Below are 16,754 nucleotides of genomic sequence, written 5' to 3' on the forward strand. Positions count from 1 at the left end.
GTAAGTGTTTTAGCTTACAATTGCAGTTTTCGACCATTTCGGTCGAGTTAAAGTTGACCGAAAGTCGAATTTTTTCTATTTATCGTGATTTATATGGAAATATTTCAAAATCGATAAAAGCTAAAACCATGAGTTATTTTTTGTTGTATTGTACATGAAATTGCACGCATTTTCATATATAAAACTTTATGTAACGACTAATATAAAGCGGGGCAAATATTACGACAACGAGACAAAAGAATTTCTGAGATGTTCGCCGAGTTACCAAGCAGACGTAAGGAAAATGTTTTTTCAAAAATTCACCATAAATCGAAATATTGTGCTAGAGACTTCCAATTTATTGCAAAATGAAGTTAAACGATTGAATATTACTAGAATGTAAGAGTTTTAGCTTACAATTGCGTTTTTTTACCATTTCGGTCGAGTTAAAGTTGACCGAAGGTTGAAATTTTGGCAGTTATCGTGATTTATGTGAAAATATTTCAAAACTGATAAAAGCTACAACCATGAGCTATTTTCTGTTGTATTCTACATGAAATTGCGCACATTTTCATATATAAAAGTTTATGTAACGACTAATGTAAAACGATGCAAACATTACGACAACATGACGAAAGAATTTCTGAGATGTTCGGCCGAGTTACCGCATGCAGACGTAAGGAAAAAATTTTTTTTTCAGAAATTCACCATAAATCGAAATATTGTGCTAGAGACTTCCAGTTTGTTGCAAAATGAAGGTACATGATTGAATATTACTAGAATGTAAGAGTTTTAGCTTATAATTGCGTTTTTTGACCATTTCGGTCGAGTTAAAGTTGACCGAAGCTTGAAATTTTGGCAGTTATCGTGATTTATATGAAAATATTTCAAAACTGATAAAAGCTACAACCATGAGTTATTTTCTGTTGTATTCTACATGAAATTGCACACATTTCCATATATAAAACTTTATGTAACGACTAATATAAAACAGTGCAAACATTACGACAACGTGATGAAAGAATTTCTGGAGCAGACGTAAGGAAAAAGTTTTTTCAGAAATTCACCATAAATCGAAATATTGTGCTAGAGACTTCCAATTGGTTGCAAAATGAAGGTAAATGATTGAATATTACTAGATCGTAAGAGTTTTAGCTTAAAATTGCGTTTTTTGACCATTTCGGTCGAGTCAAAGTTGACCGAAGGTTGAAATTTTGGCAGTTATCAAGGTTTATATGAAAATATTTCCAAACTGATAAAAGCTACAACCATGGGTTGTATTTTGATGTATTGTACATGAAATTGCACACATTTTCATATATAAAACTTTATGTAACTGCTAATATAGAACAGTGCAAAAATTACAACAAAATGACGAAAGAATTTATGAAATTTTCGGCTGAGTTACAACCCGTGCGTAAGAAAAAGTTTTTAAAAAATTCACCATAAATCGAAATATTGTGCTAGAGACTTCCAATTTGTTGCAAAATGAAGGTACATGATTAAATATTACTAGAATGTAAGAGTTTTAGCTTACAATTGTGTTTTTCGACCATTTCGGTAGAGTCAAAGTTGACCGAAGGTTGAAATATTTTGTAGTCGACGTACGGTACGTCCACTCGGCACCCAACAGACAATTTTAGTCGACGTATGATACGTCCAATAGGCGTTTAAGGGTTAATCAACTTGTATTTTTCATAGCTAACAAACCTGCAGTCTCAACTTAGGAATAATTCTTCTTGTGCCAGCTGGAATCCGGTAAAAATAACAAACAAGGAATTGGTGGCAACAAGGTAGGCCGATAGGCCTAGATGGCAACTGTCAAGTTCTTTCATGCATGCATCAAAGGAATGGCGCCTCAGTTTCTTCCATCCCAGGAAACTTGATTGAGGGGTGGCTAGTGGTGGGCCATACAAGTTAAGAATGCAGGTTTGCTAGCTATGAAAAATACAAATTGATTAATAAATTTGTCATTTGTTCATATGCAGAACAAACCTGGGTCTTAACTTATGGATAGACTCTATTTTGGAGGGAAGAAAGAAAGTCTGGAGCAGACTGGAGATTCAGCACACCTGGTAACTCTTCCTGGCGTATAGAAGCCTGTGGACGGGAACCAAACTCTCTGACATCATAAATAACTGATTATTTAACAGTCAGACTTCTGGGATTCCGTACAAAGTGATGACACAATGTAGGGGGAAGTTAAAGAAATATATCTGTAAATAACAACCCTTTGTAGCCACCAATAGTTTACTATCAATCCTCTGTCCCCTTGCTACAGAGAGGAGGGACTTGCTTTTGCCAAAATTTTATAAATCATGTAGGAATAAGCAAAACTTAAACCAAAAGGCTGCAGTATCAGACCCAAACCAGCACATGATGGAATGATTTCTTCGCCCAACAGGTAAAGAAGAAAAGAAAGGAACCTGAAAGAGGCCAGCCATCCCATTCATTCTCACTTTCATAACATCATCTTAGGTAAGATACAAACTCTCCCCCTAGGGGCACTGGATGAGTTAAACAACCTGGCGAGCAGCCACCACCGGACCCAGGGAAAAAGTGTCCTAGGACCTGTGGGCAATGTCCCGCAAGTAGAAGGAAGTGAAGGTGGTCTGATGAAGCCATGTGCCAGCCTTCAGAATACTTTGAACAGACAAGTTCTTTCTAAATGCCAAAGAAGGGCCTAGCCCCCTAACATCATGAGCTCTTGCATGCACTGTGTTAGGATTGGAGTGTGGAGTCGAACCATAGGCTTGTCTGATAGTCTCATGCAGCCAAAAGGAGACCGTATTCTTGGACACCTCTTTCTCGTTCCGGCCAGTGCTAAGGAAAAGTCTTCAGCACCCCAGTCGGAGATGGCGAGTCCTTTTCAGGTACGAGAGTAGTGCTCTGACAGGGCAAAGGAGCAATTCATCCAGATCGTTATCAACAAATTCATTAAGAGATGGAATTCAGAAGGAATCGAATCTGTCATCGTGACAAGAGGGGTTTTGGATCTTAGCCACAATTTCCGAGACGAATTCGAAGGTTACAGACGTCCAACACCTAGTTTGCTTGACATCATAGGATAGGCCATGGAGTTCACCAACTCGCTTCAAGGAGGCCAGAGCCAGCATGAAAACCATCTTGAGAGTCAGCTTCCTATCTGACGCACGACACAGAGGCTCAAATGGGGCATGGGTGAGGCTGCCCAGTACCAAAGTCAGGTCCCAACTGGGTGGTTTATGCTCTTTTGGAGGACAAGATTGCTCAAAGCTCTTGAGAAGCAATGAGACCTCCCAAGAAGAAGAAAGACCAACATCCTTCATTCATAAAACTGCACTCAAGACATCTCTGTAGCCCTTGATGGGAGAAACGGAAAGTTGTTTATCCCTGCGGAGAAAAATGAGGAAGTCTGCTACCTGCTGCACAGAAGCTCCCATTGGAGAGACCCCCTCCCCCTTTGACGACACTAACCACAGTAAACGGCCCACTTGCCCTGGTACATGGCTGTGGAAGATCTTCCGAGATAGCCAGACATCTGCAACGCTGCTTGCAAGAAAAGCCTCTCGCTTGGAGGAGATACTGGATAGTCTCCAGGCGTGAAGAGACAGGGACTCTACTGAGTGGTGGAATCTCTGGAAGTGGGGTTGACACAGATGGTTGGGCCACGGAGGAATCTCTCTCAGAGCTTCTGACAGCAGGGTTAGGAGATCAGAGAACCATTTGGCATGGGGCCACATGAAAGCAACTAGGGTCATCCTGAGGTTCTGATAGGCCATTACCCGGTTCAGAACTTGATGGATTAGGTAAAATGGAGACATAGATCTCCAGATTGTCCCAGAAGTGTTGCAGGACATCCCCCACCACTGCAAAAGGATCTGGAACCACAGAACAGAAGCCCTCTAGTTTTATGTTGAACCTCATTGCAAACAGGTCTATTGAGTCTTCCCCACAGATGAAAGAGCCTGTTTGCAATGTCCTGGTGCAGAGACCACTCTGTTCCTATGACCTGACTCCAACGACTCAGACTGTCCACCACTACGTTCCTCCTGCCCGGGATGCATTTTCCCTGAGGTGTAACTGAGTACCGCGACCTTTCCCTGAAAAAAGCGGGATGCCATATCTTCAAAATAAATTCATTATGTTTCCCACACCCGAATTACTCTAGAGGTACTAATCTAATCTAATCTAACCTAACCTAACCTAAGGGCATGACAAAAAAAACCAGGACTGGTGCAATACTAGCATATGTCCCAGGATATACCTGGCAGAGAGATCCACTGAATAATGTATCACCCACTGATGAAGGAACACTGTCAGGGAGAGTAGTTGGAGTGACACCAGGCCCCCACTGTTTGTTTACATAGGCCACCACCATGGCGTTATCTGATATGAGCACCACAAAGTGCCCCATCACCCTCTCCTGAAATTGCTGAAGAGCTAGGAAGGCAGCCTTGAGCTCCAGAATGTTGATGTGAAGCTGCCTCTCTAGTGGAGTCCACACAAGACCTCCAATTGTGCTCCCCAACCCTCGCACATGAGGCATCTGAGAACAAGAGGATCTATGGAAGAGGAGAATGAAGAGGAACCCCTATGACCAAGCTCCTGTCGTCCAACCACCACCACAGGTCCTCTCTTACTTCCTGCAACAGTGGAACTAGAAAATGAGGAGGATTCCTTGCAAGTGACCAAAACTCTTTCACCCTCCACTGCAGAGACCGAAGATGTAGATGACCGTGAGGGACCAACTTCTCTAGGAAGGTTAACAGACCCAGCATCACTTGCCACTGACGAGCTGGCTGGGACTCATCCGAGAGGAGGGACCGAGCTACAGCATTGAACTTTTCCATTCTCTGATCTGACGGGAAAACCCTCAAAAAGGCTCTGTCTATGACCATGGGCAGGTAAAGAATAATCTGACTGGGGACAAGATGCGACTTCTCCAAACTGACTATGATGCCCAAGTCGCGACAAAACTGAAGAAGACAGTCTCTATCTTGGATTAAGTTTTCCCAAGACCCTGCAAAGACTAACTAGCCAGTCGTCAAGGTAACTGAGAAGGCGAATCCCCTGGGAGTGGGTCCACGACAAAACCAGGGTGAATACCTCGTGAAGTGAAAACCTGAGGGGCTGTTGAGAAGCCAAAGATGTGAAAGACCCGACTGTAAAAACCTGGAGAAGGATGTTCTACCATTTCCATTGCTCCTTTCTCCATTATCTTCACCACTTCGTCTTGAAGAGCTTGATGTTTCAACAAGCCAGGAGCGTGTCAGGTGAAGAAGAGGCTGAATGGAAAGAGGAAGAGGAAAGTTGAAGGGCAGTGGGTACCCCACCAGAAAATCTACTACCTATTCTTCCACATTGATGGCCCGCCACATAGCCCAATGGCCTGCCAGGCACCTCCCACCAGTGACGACTTGTGGGGAGGGGCGCCTACTCTATCACTTAGAACCTCTTGCCTTACCTCTAGAGCCTCTTGCTGGCTCAGGGGAACAGGACTGAAAGGGATGCTGCTGGGAATTCTTGCTGGTTCCTGCAGCAGGAGCCTACCTGGATCTGATGGATGAAGAGGCAACCGCAGTCTTCTTGGGCGGAGCTGAGAGTCTGGGTTTCGAGGTACCAGGAGGAGTAGGATTAGAAGACTTAGAGACGGCTTGATGAACCAGCCAATCATTATTATCAGCTCACTGCCTATCTATGGCCAAGTCCAACTGATCTTTAGGGAAAAGAGACGAAGTGTCGAGGATGTCACAATTTCTCAAGGCTAACACAGAATCCGAACTAATGAATCTAGAGACCTTGGCAAGTGCAGCGTCCCTTCTCGTCAGCAAATATTCACCCAAATAGTCACGGTTAAATAAGCCAAATACGAAATGGCTTAACCGCCCTACTGCAAAAGCCTAGGGTATGAATCATTATCTTCAGAATCACCAAGAGCAGAGAACAAAATCTTGGCCACCACCATCAACCACAAGTCTAACCAAAAAACCACTTGGAAGGCAGAGGAGACGGACGACTCCAAAGAGGCAGCTTCCTGAGAGGTGAAGGAAGGACCTTCTGCCCGAATCTGGTCTAAGGAAACTCTGGGAGCCAATCGGGCCACATCTGCATCTAGCTGTCGAGGCAGAGGTGCAATATTATTAGTGTAGGAATGTCGATGCCGACAGAGAAGAGTAGGAAGAAGCGTGAACATTCTGCTAGAACACAAGGAATTGTCCCATACAAAGACGAGAGAATTTATATGATTAAGGATATATACAGTGAACCCCCCGTATTCGCGGGGGATGCGTCCCCACACCCCCCGTGAATAGGTCAAATCTGCGAATGCTTAAAACCCCTCTAAAAACACTTAGAACTGCCCATTTTGATAGCTTAAACCAAGAAAAACCCTGTAAAAATGCTTATACCTGAGTATTTTAATAGTTTTATCACAAAAAGTGCATTTATTCATGAAAATTATATGAAAATACAGTAATTAGTAAATATTTCTCAGTGAAAAATACCGTGAATGGGCAAATTTTCCACGAATGATGGCTAGATATGTTCCACAGAGAAACCCGCGAATGTGTGAGTCCGCGAACCATGAGAACGCGAATACAGGGGGTTTACTGTATATATATTAGAACTCCTGGTTTCCTACGTCTTCCACCTCCTGTCCCTGGGAGTCCCTACCTGATCTGTCGATGAACTCAGAAGGATCCAAGACATTCTTGGCTAAGACTGGAGTGTAGGCCCTTTCCAGACCTAAAACCGTCCTTGGAAAATGAACACCAGCAGATGTCGAGGGGAAACCATCTTAAGCTGCATTCCTCTAAATAGAACAAGAGACCGATACACTAGGCAAAAACCCAGTGGAAGGATGTGGGTCGACACACACATGTGAGGGAGTAACTGAATGATTATAAGCCACTGACCTGAAAAGATGAACATCATCTGCTCTGGAGGGATGAAAACAAGGAAACGGACGAGAATCTACTTGTGGACAAGTAGGACTGACACCGCGCTCCTTACTAGCAGGTTGTAAAGGAATCGGAGTAGGAGCATGGCTGTGCTCTGCAACATGGACGTGTTCTTCTCTATAAGCACACCCATGCTCAGACACACAAGCGTGATCTTCTGCACAGATGTGCTCAACCAGTTTTAACGTTATTTGGCAAAAATGTTCTGATGATCTTTATTCATTAGAATCTTAATCTGACTATTACTTTAATTATTGAATAGCTTAGAGTATTTAAAACAAAAGGAAAAAAAAAAAAGAAAGTAAAGGCATGATTCCTATAGGTTTAAGGGGCCTAACAGTGGTTATTGTGATGTCACGCACCTGGCCGTTTAATCCTCTACCATGGATAAAGCCACGCATGACAAGACCTTCTACACTCTCTAGACCAGTGGTTCTCAACCTTTTTATTACCACGCCCCCTCTAAGAGCTGGTCCTTCCCTCCATGCCCCCCTTGCATCTATGAGTAAAATTCCCTCCCAGATTAGGAGGAAAATAATTACAAAACAATGGTAAGACTAGTGAGTGTAACTAGAGTGGTAGACTATACGAAACTAACATTAAAAGGCGATACTTTTTCCTTTTTTTTTTTTTATAAACTTTTGGATATTAGTTCCTCACTCTTGTTAAGAAAATAACGAATATAATTCTAGAATTTTTTAATTTTCCCTAGGCTTCACGCCCCCCTAGAAATTGCTGATACCACTGCTCTAGACCTTGCCCCTGGTATTCGCGGGGGATGCATACCACAACGCCCCCTGCGAATAGCTAAAACCCGCAAATATTTAGAACCCTTCTAAAAACACTTAGAACTGCCTATTTTGATAGTTCAAACACAAAAAAACTAAAATGCTTATACAGGTATTATCTTACTTATGATGGGGTTAGGTTCCAAAAAAAACCCCATTGTTTGTTGGAAAAAACATATCTCGAATATAGCCTAGCCTACACTACGGTATTCGGTACCATGTATACATATATGGTAGCCTACCCTACACTATAAAGTACACTCTATAAAGTATACTCTATATGTACACAGTATAGTAATTATTAATATCAGCTAATTCTAGAGGTTCATGTAGAGTGACTTATGATAATTCAATACAAAGAGAAATTGAATAACAAACAAGAATTAGCTTAGCCTACACTATGGTATATTGTATATATATATGGTAGCCTAGCCTACATTATACTGTACTCTATATTCATATACCGTATTATACAAACATCAACATAACGAATGTGCATATTTTCCATGAATCTTTTAAAATGTTATGCTTTAATCCACTGTATTCCAATAATATTGTATATATTCTTATATTGCTTTTGTATTATAAATTGCAATCATAGCAATCAATGTTTTGGTTTGGAAATCGATTACGTGGTAAGTTTATTCCGCTTTATTTAACTCAGTTCAGAGCGCTTTTCTTGCTTTTAGCGTAAATGAATCTCTAAATACTTTATTTATATGGGGCAAGGTCATTTTTCATTATATGAAGTGTTTTTAAGTCGATATATAACTTAAATACGTCTCGTTGTGAAATTAACTTAGCTATTTTTTTTTTTGTTTATTTATGACATAGGCCATTTGGGGGTGTTTGTTTTGTGTAAAAAACCAAGATCCCATTTACTATTTTCACTTGATTTCATCATAATAAGAGCTTTACGTAATTATTGTTTATCGACATAAAAATAACAGTAATGTGTTCTTTCATGCCCAGTAGTTTTGATTAAAATACTTTCTCTCCAGTTTTAATTACAGTCGAGTTTCATCCATGCTGCCGATGCATGATAATTTATAGTCATTAGCAGCTTGAACATTGTTTTCTAAGCTTCATCTACAACTTGCAGCATAAATTTAGCTTTATATTTCCTTGCCAATCTTTTATCCATACCGAATAAGGGTATAATGTAAAAATATATCAGTCCTATTCTACTTAACTTCATTTGTACTATAACTATGGTAATTGTGTATTATCGTACGATGGTGAAATACAAGCAAAACGGCTATTGTTATCAGATTCAGTGATAAGCAAAACGAGAGTTTCTCAGTCAGCTGTTAATGGCTGTAAGTATTTACGCAAGTGTGTTATAATAATTTTATCACAAAAAGTGCATTTAGTCATGAAAATAATATGAAAATACATTAATTTGTTAATATTTCTCAGTGAAAAATACTGTGAATGGGCAAATTTTCAGCGAATAATGTGTATATATGTTCCATAGAGAAGTCCGTGAATTGGTGAGTCCAGCGAATACGGGGGTTTACTATATATTATTTCATATATGACAGAACATGATCTAGAAAGGTTATTAAGCCTTTTTCTTTAAATGATTCAATTTATGGTTAATACTATGTTTTTGATAAGTTAATTCTGGAAATATTTTTAGAGCACAATGTAATTTTCTTTTTGGTATTACTGGATGAAAATTTTTGGATAAACTTATCTGCAGCACTGCAAATACAATTTGTGATACATCTTGTGGTGGCCATAAGTCATAATCAGAGAGAGAGAGAGAGAGAGAGAGAGAGAGAGAGAGAGAGAGAGAGAGAGAAGATAGAAATAAAAATAAGGCCGCAGTGCCACCGGCGCCATGGATAATGATTACCCATATGATGTTGAGATACAAGGAGAAAGGATACACTACTCCCTTGACAATGTATCAGGAGTATCTACTTGGTCATGAATAATACCACGATAGGTATCTGAATTGTAGGCAATACTATAAAGGAACAAGATGTGTTCATGAAACACAAAGTTCCAACAGTATTGCTATTTGATGTCTGATCTCTATAGTATTTTCTTGACCTTGAACTTAACTTTGCACATCAATTTTGAATTCAAATCACACCCATAAATGATAACAGACATACAAAAGATGAAGATTTTCTATATTCAGATGTTGAAATTTAAAAGCTTTAAAAACTTAAACTTCATTGGATAGACATACATATAAAAAGCTACACAGAGAAACAAACTGACAGACTTACACTCATAAGGAGGTGAACAAGGGAATAAAGGAGGCTTAAACTTCACACACAGAAGGGAAGGACTACCTACTATGCTACACACAACATAAGCATTCATACTTAATGGCACATAAGAAAAAACAAGGGGTGAAGTACACAAAAGTGTGTACTGTACTCAAACTCATAAGATTGTGAGAAATAAGAAAAAATAAAACAAACTGGACAATAAAATGAACTGATGGTAACCCTCTTTTATTCCCTTGTTTACCTCCTTGTGGGTGTAAGTCTGTCAGTCTGTTTCTCTGTATAGCTTTTTATATGTATGCCTATCCAATGAAGTTTAGCTTTTTATATGTATGTCTATCCAATGAAGTTTAAGTTTTTAAAGCTTTTAAATTTCAATGTCTGAAAAGAAAATCTTCATACATGGATGTATATATCCATATACATCCTCAAACAGGAAGGTCCTAGTTTTTCTGAAAGCAAACTGCTGTCTTCTAACAAATTTAGTTAATCCACCTTCTGAAGTACTAAATAAACAGGCTATAGCAGGGAAGTGGTTTGTATTTTTGTATGAATATACCCTATTTCCTGGTGCTCAGGATGCTATTTCTTCCTAAAAGAAGCCTTGGAAATTTATTGTGAGTCCTAGAGGCTGAAGATTACATTTTTTATTGGCCCAACCTTACCCCAGAGAAAGTTTATCTTTGCTAGACAGTAATCAGAATGCCGGATATACAACCTCTGAATGAAATGTATATATCAATCTTAGTTAACATTTCAAATACTTGTACTGTATACATAAGTATCATATAAAAAAAACAATACAAGTTGTTTAGCACACAAGTTAACAAATCAGTAACTTAAATATCAATATTACTGGTATTTCTGCTCTTCTCAAATGAGACTGAATTTAAGGGAACATTATTAGCTGACACAAGCATAATTGTTGTTTGTTAAAAGGGTTTACTGGTAATCTTACTAGTGCAAGACTATCATAATCAAAGTGGAAATTTTGTAAATTGTTGCTCTTTGATTATAAGTTTCTTCAGAAATTCATACAAATTTTTTAAATCTGGGTAACAATGAGCAAAATATTTTCTGGTTTTTAAGATAAAATTTCTCTTTATTTTTAATATCTGCATTGTGTTACCCTTAATCTTCATTCTAATCTTATTTTAATCTAATTGGGATGGCGTGTTCATGTTGTGTTTTAAGCATGTGTAACTTTGCAACAAAATATTATTCTGTAGTGTTAATATTTTCTTTTTTGGTGTTCAGCTTTTCCTTTGTATGATACTTAAAAAATTTACTGCATACGCCCACATCCTATATTATTAAAATCTTAAAATACTTAACTGTAGCCCCTTCTACTTCCACTCACTATTTTCGCTTAGCTAGTATGGCAACTTCAGAAAACTTATTTAATAATAAAATCAATGAACTTGAAAAAATATGAAATAAAGTATTTTTAAAATAAAAATTAATTAAAAACTACATTAAACGATATGCCGTAACTGCCAAAGCCACAATACGAATGGATTGAGACAGTCGAATATGCACATGCACTAACCAAAACAAAGCCGTCAACTCGTGAGTATTGCTACCTGATTTTTATGTTAATTTTTGTTTTCAAAATTTTACTGGTCAAAGTTGGGGTACACCTTCAAGGTTGCAGTGTCTTCAATGCCAGGAAATACAGTAGTGTACATCAATGAAAAACATGTAAAACGCTCACTGAAGAGAGAGCTTTCCTCATTTGTGAACCTTGCCTCTCTTCTAAATACTAATGCATTTATTCTAAACTAGTAATTTGACACTCAGTACATACAGTCACTCCCAATGCTGACGAATTACTATACACTACTGTAATAAGTTCATCTCAAACACATAATATCACAACACCACCACCAAACTAAACAGACAAAAAGGATGAACTTACTTCACCACCTCCATATGGATCACTGTATATGTCAATGTCATCATCCTCGTGTTTGTCATTTTCTTCACCCAACTCATCTTGGATTTCTTCAGGCTGCTCACTTTCCTTACCCCCATCTATCTCCATTTCTTTGGCATCTTCGTTCTCCTTTCGACCTGTTTTCTTAGATGCAGGTTTGCTGTCTTCTTTCTCTGCAACAAATTCTTTATGTGCCTGTTTCTTCATCTGAAAGCATAACATGAATTTTATTACTTATCTGAGATGGCAGCAACTGAAATAGCAGCTACATTCTCAATAAAGTAGAAAGAGAATTAAAAGTAAACATTTAAACTGTAAGACAGTTTTGAAAAGAACTATAGACAAATGCTCTTGAAAAGAAAAAGGATCTTTAGAAAGTCCCCACACAATACTGAGATTCATGGCACTGCAAGGATAGTTTAAAAATATGGAAACAAGGAAATGTGTTGTTCTGGTGTTTGAAACATTCACATATTTCTCTTTGGAGTGAGATATATACTTGTGAAGGGAGAGGGGAAGGTACATTCATTTTGAGCATTTGTACACACAAGTGGCAACAGCCACATAAAAGGACAAGAAATTCATATAAGGAGGGTACAGATAACTTAAACCCAACAATCTGTAACTGAAAATTACAAGTAAACAACAAAATAAATTTCTACAGTACACTTTTTTTTACATGCAACAGAAAAGAAAATAACCCTGATTATTTGATATCATCACTGTTCTGTGATCTTAAATGGGGAAATAAAGTCCGCAGTATCATGTATATACTATATTGTACTGCTATATATAGGAAGCTTTCGCCAACTTGATCAGCTGGCCTCTTCAGCCTGAATAAACATAAATAATAATACATTTAAGACATCTTTGAAAAATGGAAAAATGACTTACTGTTCTTTCAGGTAACTGCAGAATTGTTAAATAGTCTATTACAGTGGTTCTCAAACTGGGGTCTGCGGTCCTCTGGGGGAACACGAAGGGGTCACCAAATCCTATTGTTATATCATCCCCACATGTAGGCTATAATTAGGATTACATCCACCATATGGTTTGGTATTTAACCCTTAAACGCCGACTGGACGTATCATACGTCGACTAAAATTGTCTGTTGGGTGCCGAGTGGACGTACCGTACGTCGACTACAAAAAATTTCAACCTTCAGTCAACTTTGACTCGACCGAATGGTCGAAAAACGCAATTGTAAGCTAAAACTCTTACATTCTAGTAATATTCAATCATTTACCTTCATTTTGCAACAAATTATAATTCTCTAGCACAATATTTCGATTTATGGTGAATTTTTGAAAAAAAAAACTTTTTCCTTACGTCCGCGCGGTAACTCGGCCGAAAATTTCAGAAATTCTTTCATCATTTTGTCGTAATTTTTGTACTGTTTTATATTAGCCGTTACATAAAGTTTTATATATGAAAATGTGTGCAATTTCATGTAAAATACAACCCATGGTTGTAGCTTTTATCAGTTTGGAAATATTTTCATATAAATCACGATAACTGCCAAAACTTCAACCTTCGGTCAACTTTGACTTCGACCGAAATGGTAAAAAATGCAATTGTAAGCTAAAACTCTTACATTCTAGTAATATTCAATCATTTACCTTCATTTTGCAACAAATTGGAAGTCTCTAGCACAATATTTCGATTTATGGTGAATTTTTGAAAAAACTTTTTCCTTACGTCTGAGCCAGAAATTCTTTCGTCATGTTGTCGTAATGTTTACACTGTTTTATATTAGTCGTTACATAAAGTTTTATATATGGAAATGTGCGCAATTTCATGTAGAATACAACAGAAAATAACTCATGGTTGTAGCTTTTATCAGTTTTGAAATATTTTCATATAAATCACGATAACTGCCAAAATTTCAACCTTCAGTCAACTTTAACTCGACCGAAATGGTAAAAAATGCAATTATAAGCTAAAACTCTTACATTCTAGTAATATTCAATCATGTACCTTCATTTTGCAACAAACTGGAAGTCTCTAGCACAATATTTCGATTTATGGTGAATTTCTGAAAAAAAAAAAAAAAAAGCTTTTCCTTACGTCTGTCTTGCGGTAACTCGCCAAACATCTCAGAAATTCTTTCACACGTTGTCGTAATGTTTGCATCGTTTTACATTAGTCGTTACATAAACTTTTATATATGAAAATGTGCGCAATTTCATGTAGAATACAGCAGAAAATAACTCATGATTGTAGCTTTTATTAGTTTTGAAATATTTTCACATAAATCACGATAACTGCCAAAATTTCAACCTTCGGTCAACTTTAACTCAACCGAAATGGTCGTAAAACGCAATTGTAAGCTAAAACTCTTACATTCTAGTAATATTCAATCATTTACCTTCATTTTGCAATAAATTGGAAGTCTCTAGCACAATATTTTGATTTATGGTGAATTTTTAAAAAAAACATTTTCCTTACGTCCGTGCGGTAACTCGGCCGAACATCTCAGAAATTCTTTCGTCACGTTGTTGCAATGTTTGCACCGTTTTATATTAGTCGTTACATAAACTTTTATATATGAAAATGTGTGCAATTTCATGTAGAATACAACAGAAAATAACTCATGGTTGTAGCTTTTACCAGTTTTGAAATATTTTCATATAAATCACGACAAATAGAAAAATTCGACCTTCGGTCAACTTTAACTCGACCGAAATAGTCAAAAACTGCAATTGTAAGCTAAAACACTTACAGTCTAGTAATATTCAATCAATTACCTTCATTTTTCAACAAATGGAAGTCTCTAGCACAATATTTCCATTTATGGTGAATTTTTAAAAAACATTTTTTACGTCCATGCGTTACAATTCATGCATCATTTTGTGATAATATTTTCTCTGTGTTGCTTTGTCGTTTTACAATTTTTTATATACCAAAATCATCGCAATTTAGTGTACAATACAAAGAAAAAGAAAATAACGCGTTAGCTTTAACCATTTGCTCACAGCGATTTGTATAAAATTATATATGAAAATTTTTTTATGCTGTCATATATTTCAATATTTATATATGATAATGATATTTTTTCATTTCTGATGGTTGCATACTAAACTTTAGGCAATGACAAAAAAGGAGCCACAAATGAACTCTTAATCTTAAAAACTAAGCTTGCTGTGATTTTTGAAAAATTTTTTCCGCTGGCGCTAACTCCCGAACGCCGCCGGCATACGGGAGATGTTTTTGTAAATAGAGGCTCCGCGTTAGAGGGTTAATATATGCTACTAAATGTTCTTTTGCTTGTGGAATATAGTCAAAATACAAAAAAACTTTATTCTTTATCAAAATATGTATCTCACTAGTTTTCTTATGAGAGAATAAAATGTTGAATAAATGGTGAAAAAGAAAAATTTACAGAAGTTATATGACTGTAAAATGGACTTGGGAATCTTTTATAATTCCAGGATAGGTGTAGGTATCGCGCAGTACATATTATTGAGTGAGAGACAAATTTAAAAAAAAAGGTTTAATGATTAGTACACACAAACACACACACACACACACCATTTTGCCTTTGTCCGACTGTTTAAATGAGAAAGAGATTAAATAAAAACTATCAAATACAACTACTTTACAACATTTCTTACAGTCCCTTTTATAAGTAAAAGGTAATAATCTATATTTTATAAAATAAATAATAGTGCCAGGGATGTAGTTCAATTATAGTACAAAACCGAACGATGATATTGTGCATGGTACAAAGGGACCAAATCATTGTAGGCCTACTTGTTTTATTTATATCACACGTTTGGTAGCACTAGACATTGTACACTACTGACTAGCTATCGGCTCAGTGAGTTTTATGCAACGTGACCCAGACAGATACTGTACATGTACCGATCTTTCCGTATGCACGTCAGAGCAACCAAATTTGCTTCCCTAACTCCCCTCTCTCTATTTACAAATCATATAATATTGTACGTGTGTGTTTGTGTGTGCATCACGAACAATTACTGGCATAAAATAGAAAATAAAATATAAATAAAATGAAATAAAAATTTAGAATGGCATCCCTGTACAGTCCTAAAGTGTCAGTGTGTTGACGCATGTTGAGAAGTGAAGTGGTGCGTTCTGAACTGTGCCTACTATTATCACTACTAGTAGTGGTAGCCTACCACTGTAGACTACCACCATTGGTATATACTGTTAAGATTATTAATTACTATATCATTACTACAAGTTTATTTTTCCCTTTTTTCAGATTTATAATGGCTGAAAAAAAGATGAGATATGATGATTCATACTTGAAATTACATTTTACTGTAATAACCTGTAGAGGGGAAGAGAAACCACAGTGTGTTTTGTGTTCTGAGGTGTTGGCATCTACTTCTCTAAAGCCCAGCAAGTTAAAGAGACACTTGGAAACGAAGCATCCCAGTTCAATGAACAAAGATGTTGACTTCTTCAGGTGCAAAGCCGAACAATTGCACAAATCCAGGCTTGATAACACAGGTTTGTTTTCACAGAACAATAAGTCTGGTTTAATGGCCTCTTATGAGGTTTCAAGGAAAACAGCTGTTGCCAAAAAAAAACTACAACATCGAAGAACAGCTAATATTACCTTGCTGCAAAGATATCATACTGAATGTGTTTGGAAGTTCTGAACTTGATAAGCTGAAGTATGTCTCCCTGTTAAATGATACTGTAAGGAGGCATATAGCAGAGATGTCTGATAACATACTGTTGCAGGTGATCTTCAAGATTCAGAATTCGATTTTCAACTTTTTTGTAATCCTGCTCGATGAAACGACGGATATTTCCAACATAGCCCAACTTTGCGTCTATGTACGATATGTACATGAAAAGCACCTGGAAGATGAATTTTTGTTTTGTGAAA

At 37.4% G+C, this 16,754-nt stretch overlaps 1 protein-coding gene across 2 annotated transcripts in view; it reads right to left on the reverse strand.

Annotated features, from left to right (window-relative positions):
- Positions 1 to 16,754, reverse strand: part of LOC136845727 (uncharacterized) — a 288,481-nt gene that overhangs the window by 41,015 nt on the left and 230,712 nt on the right. For both annotated transcript variants that reach the window (XM_067115930.1, XM_067115931.1), the window contains exon 14: positions 11,873 to 12,097. In XM_067115930.1, the coding sequence (XP_066972031.1) occupies positions 11,873 to 12,097 (225 nt within the window). The remainder of the gene's footprint in view (positions 1 to 11,872; positions 12,098 to 16,754) is intronic.

The sequence above is a fragment of the Macrobrachium rosenbergii genome, chromosome 14 (assembly GCF_040412425.1).
Source record: "Macrobrachium rosenbergii isolate ZJJX-2024 chromosome 14, ASM4041242v1, whole genome shotgun sequence".
Classification (NCBI taxonomy): domain Eukaryota; kingdom Metazoa; phylum Arthropoda; class Malacostraca; order Decapoda; family Palaemonidae; genus Macrobrachium; species Macrobrachium rosenbergii.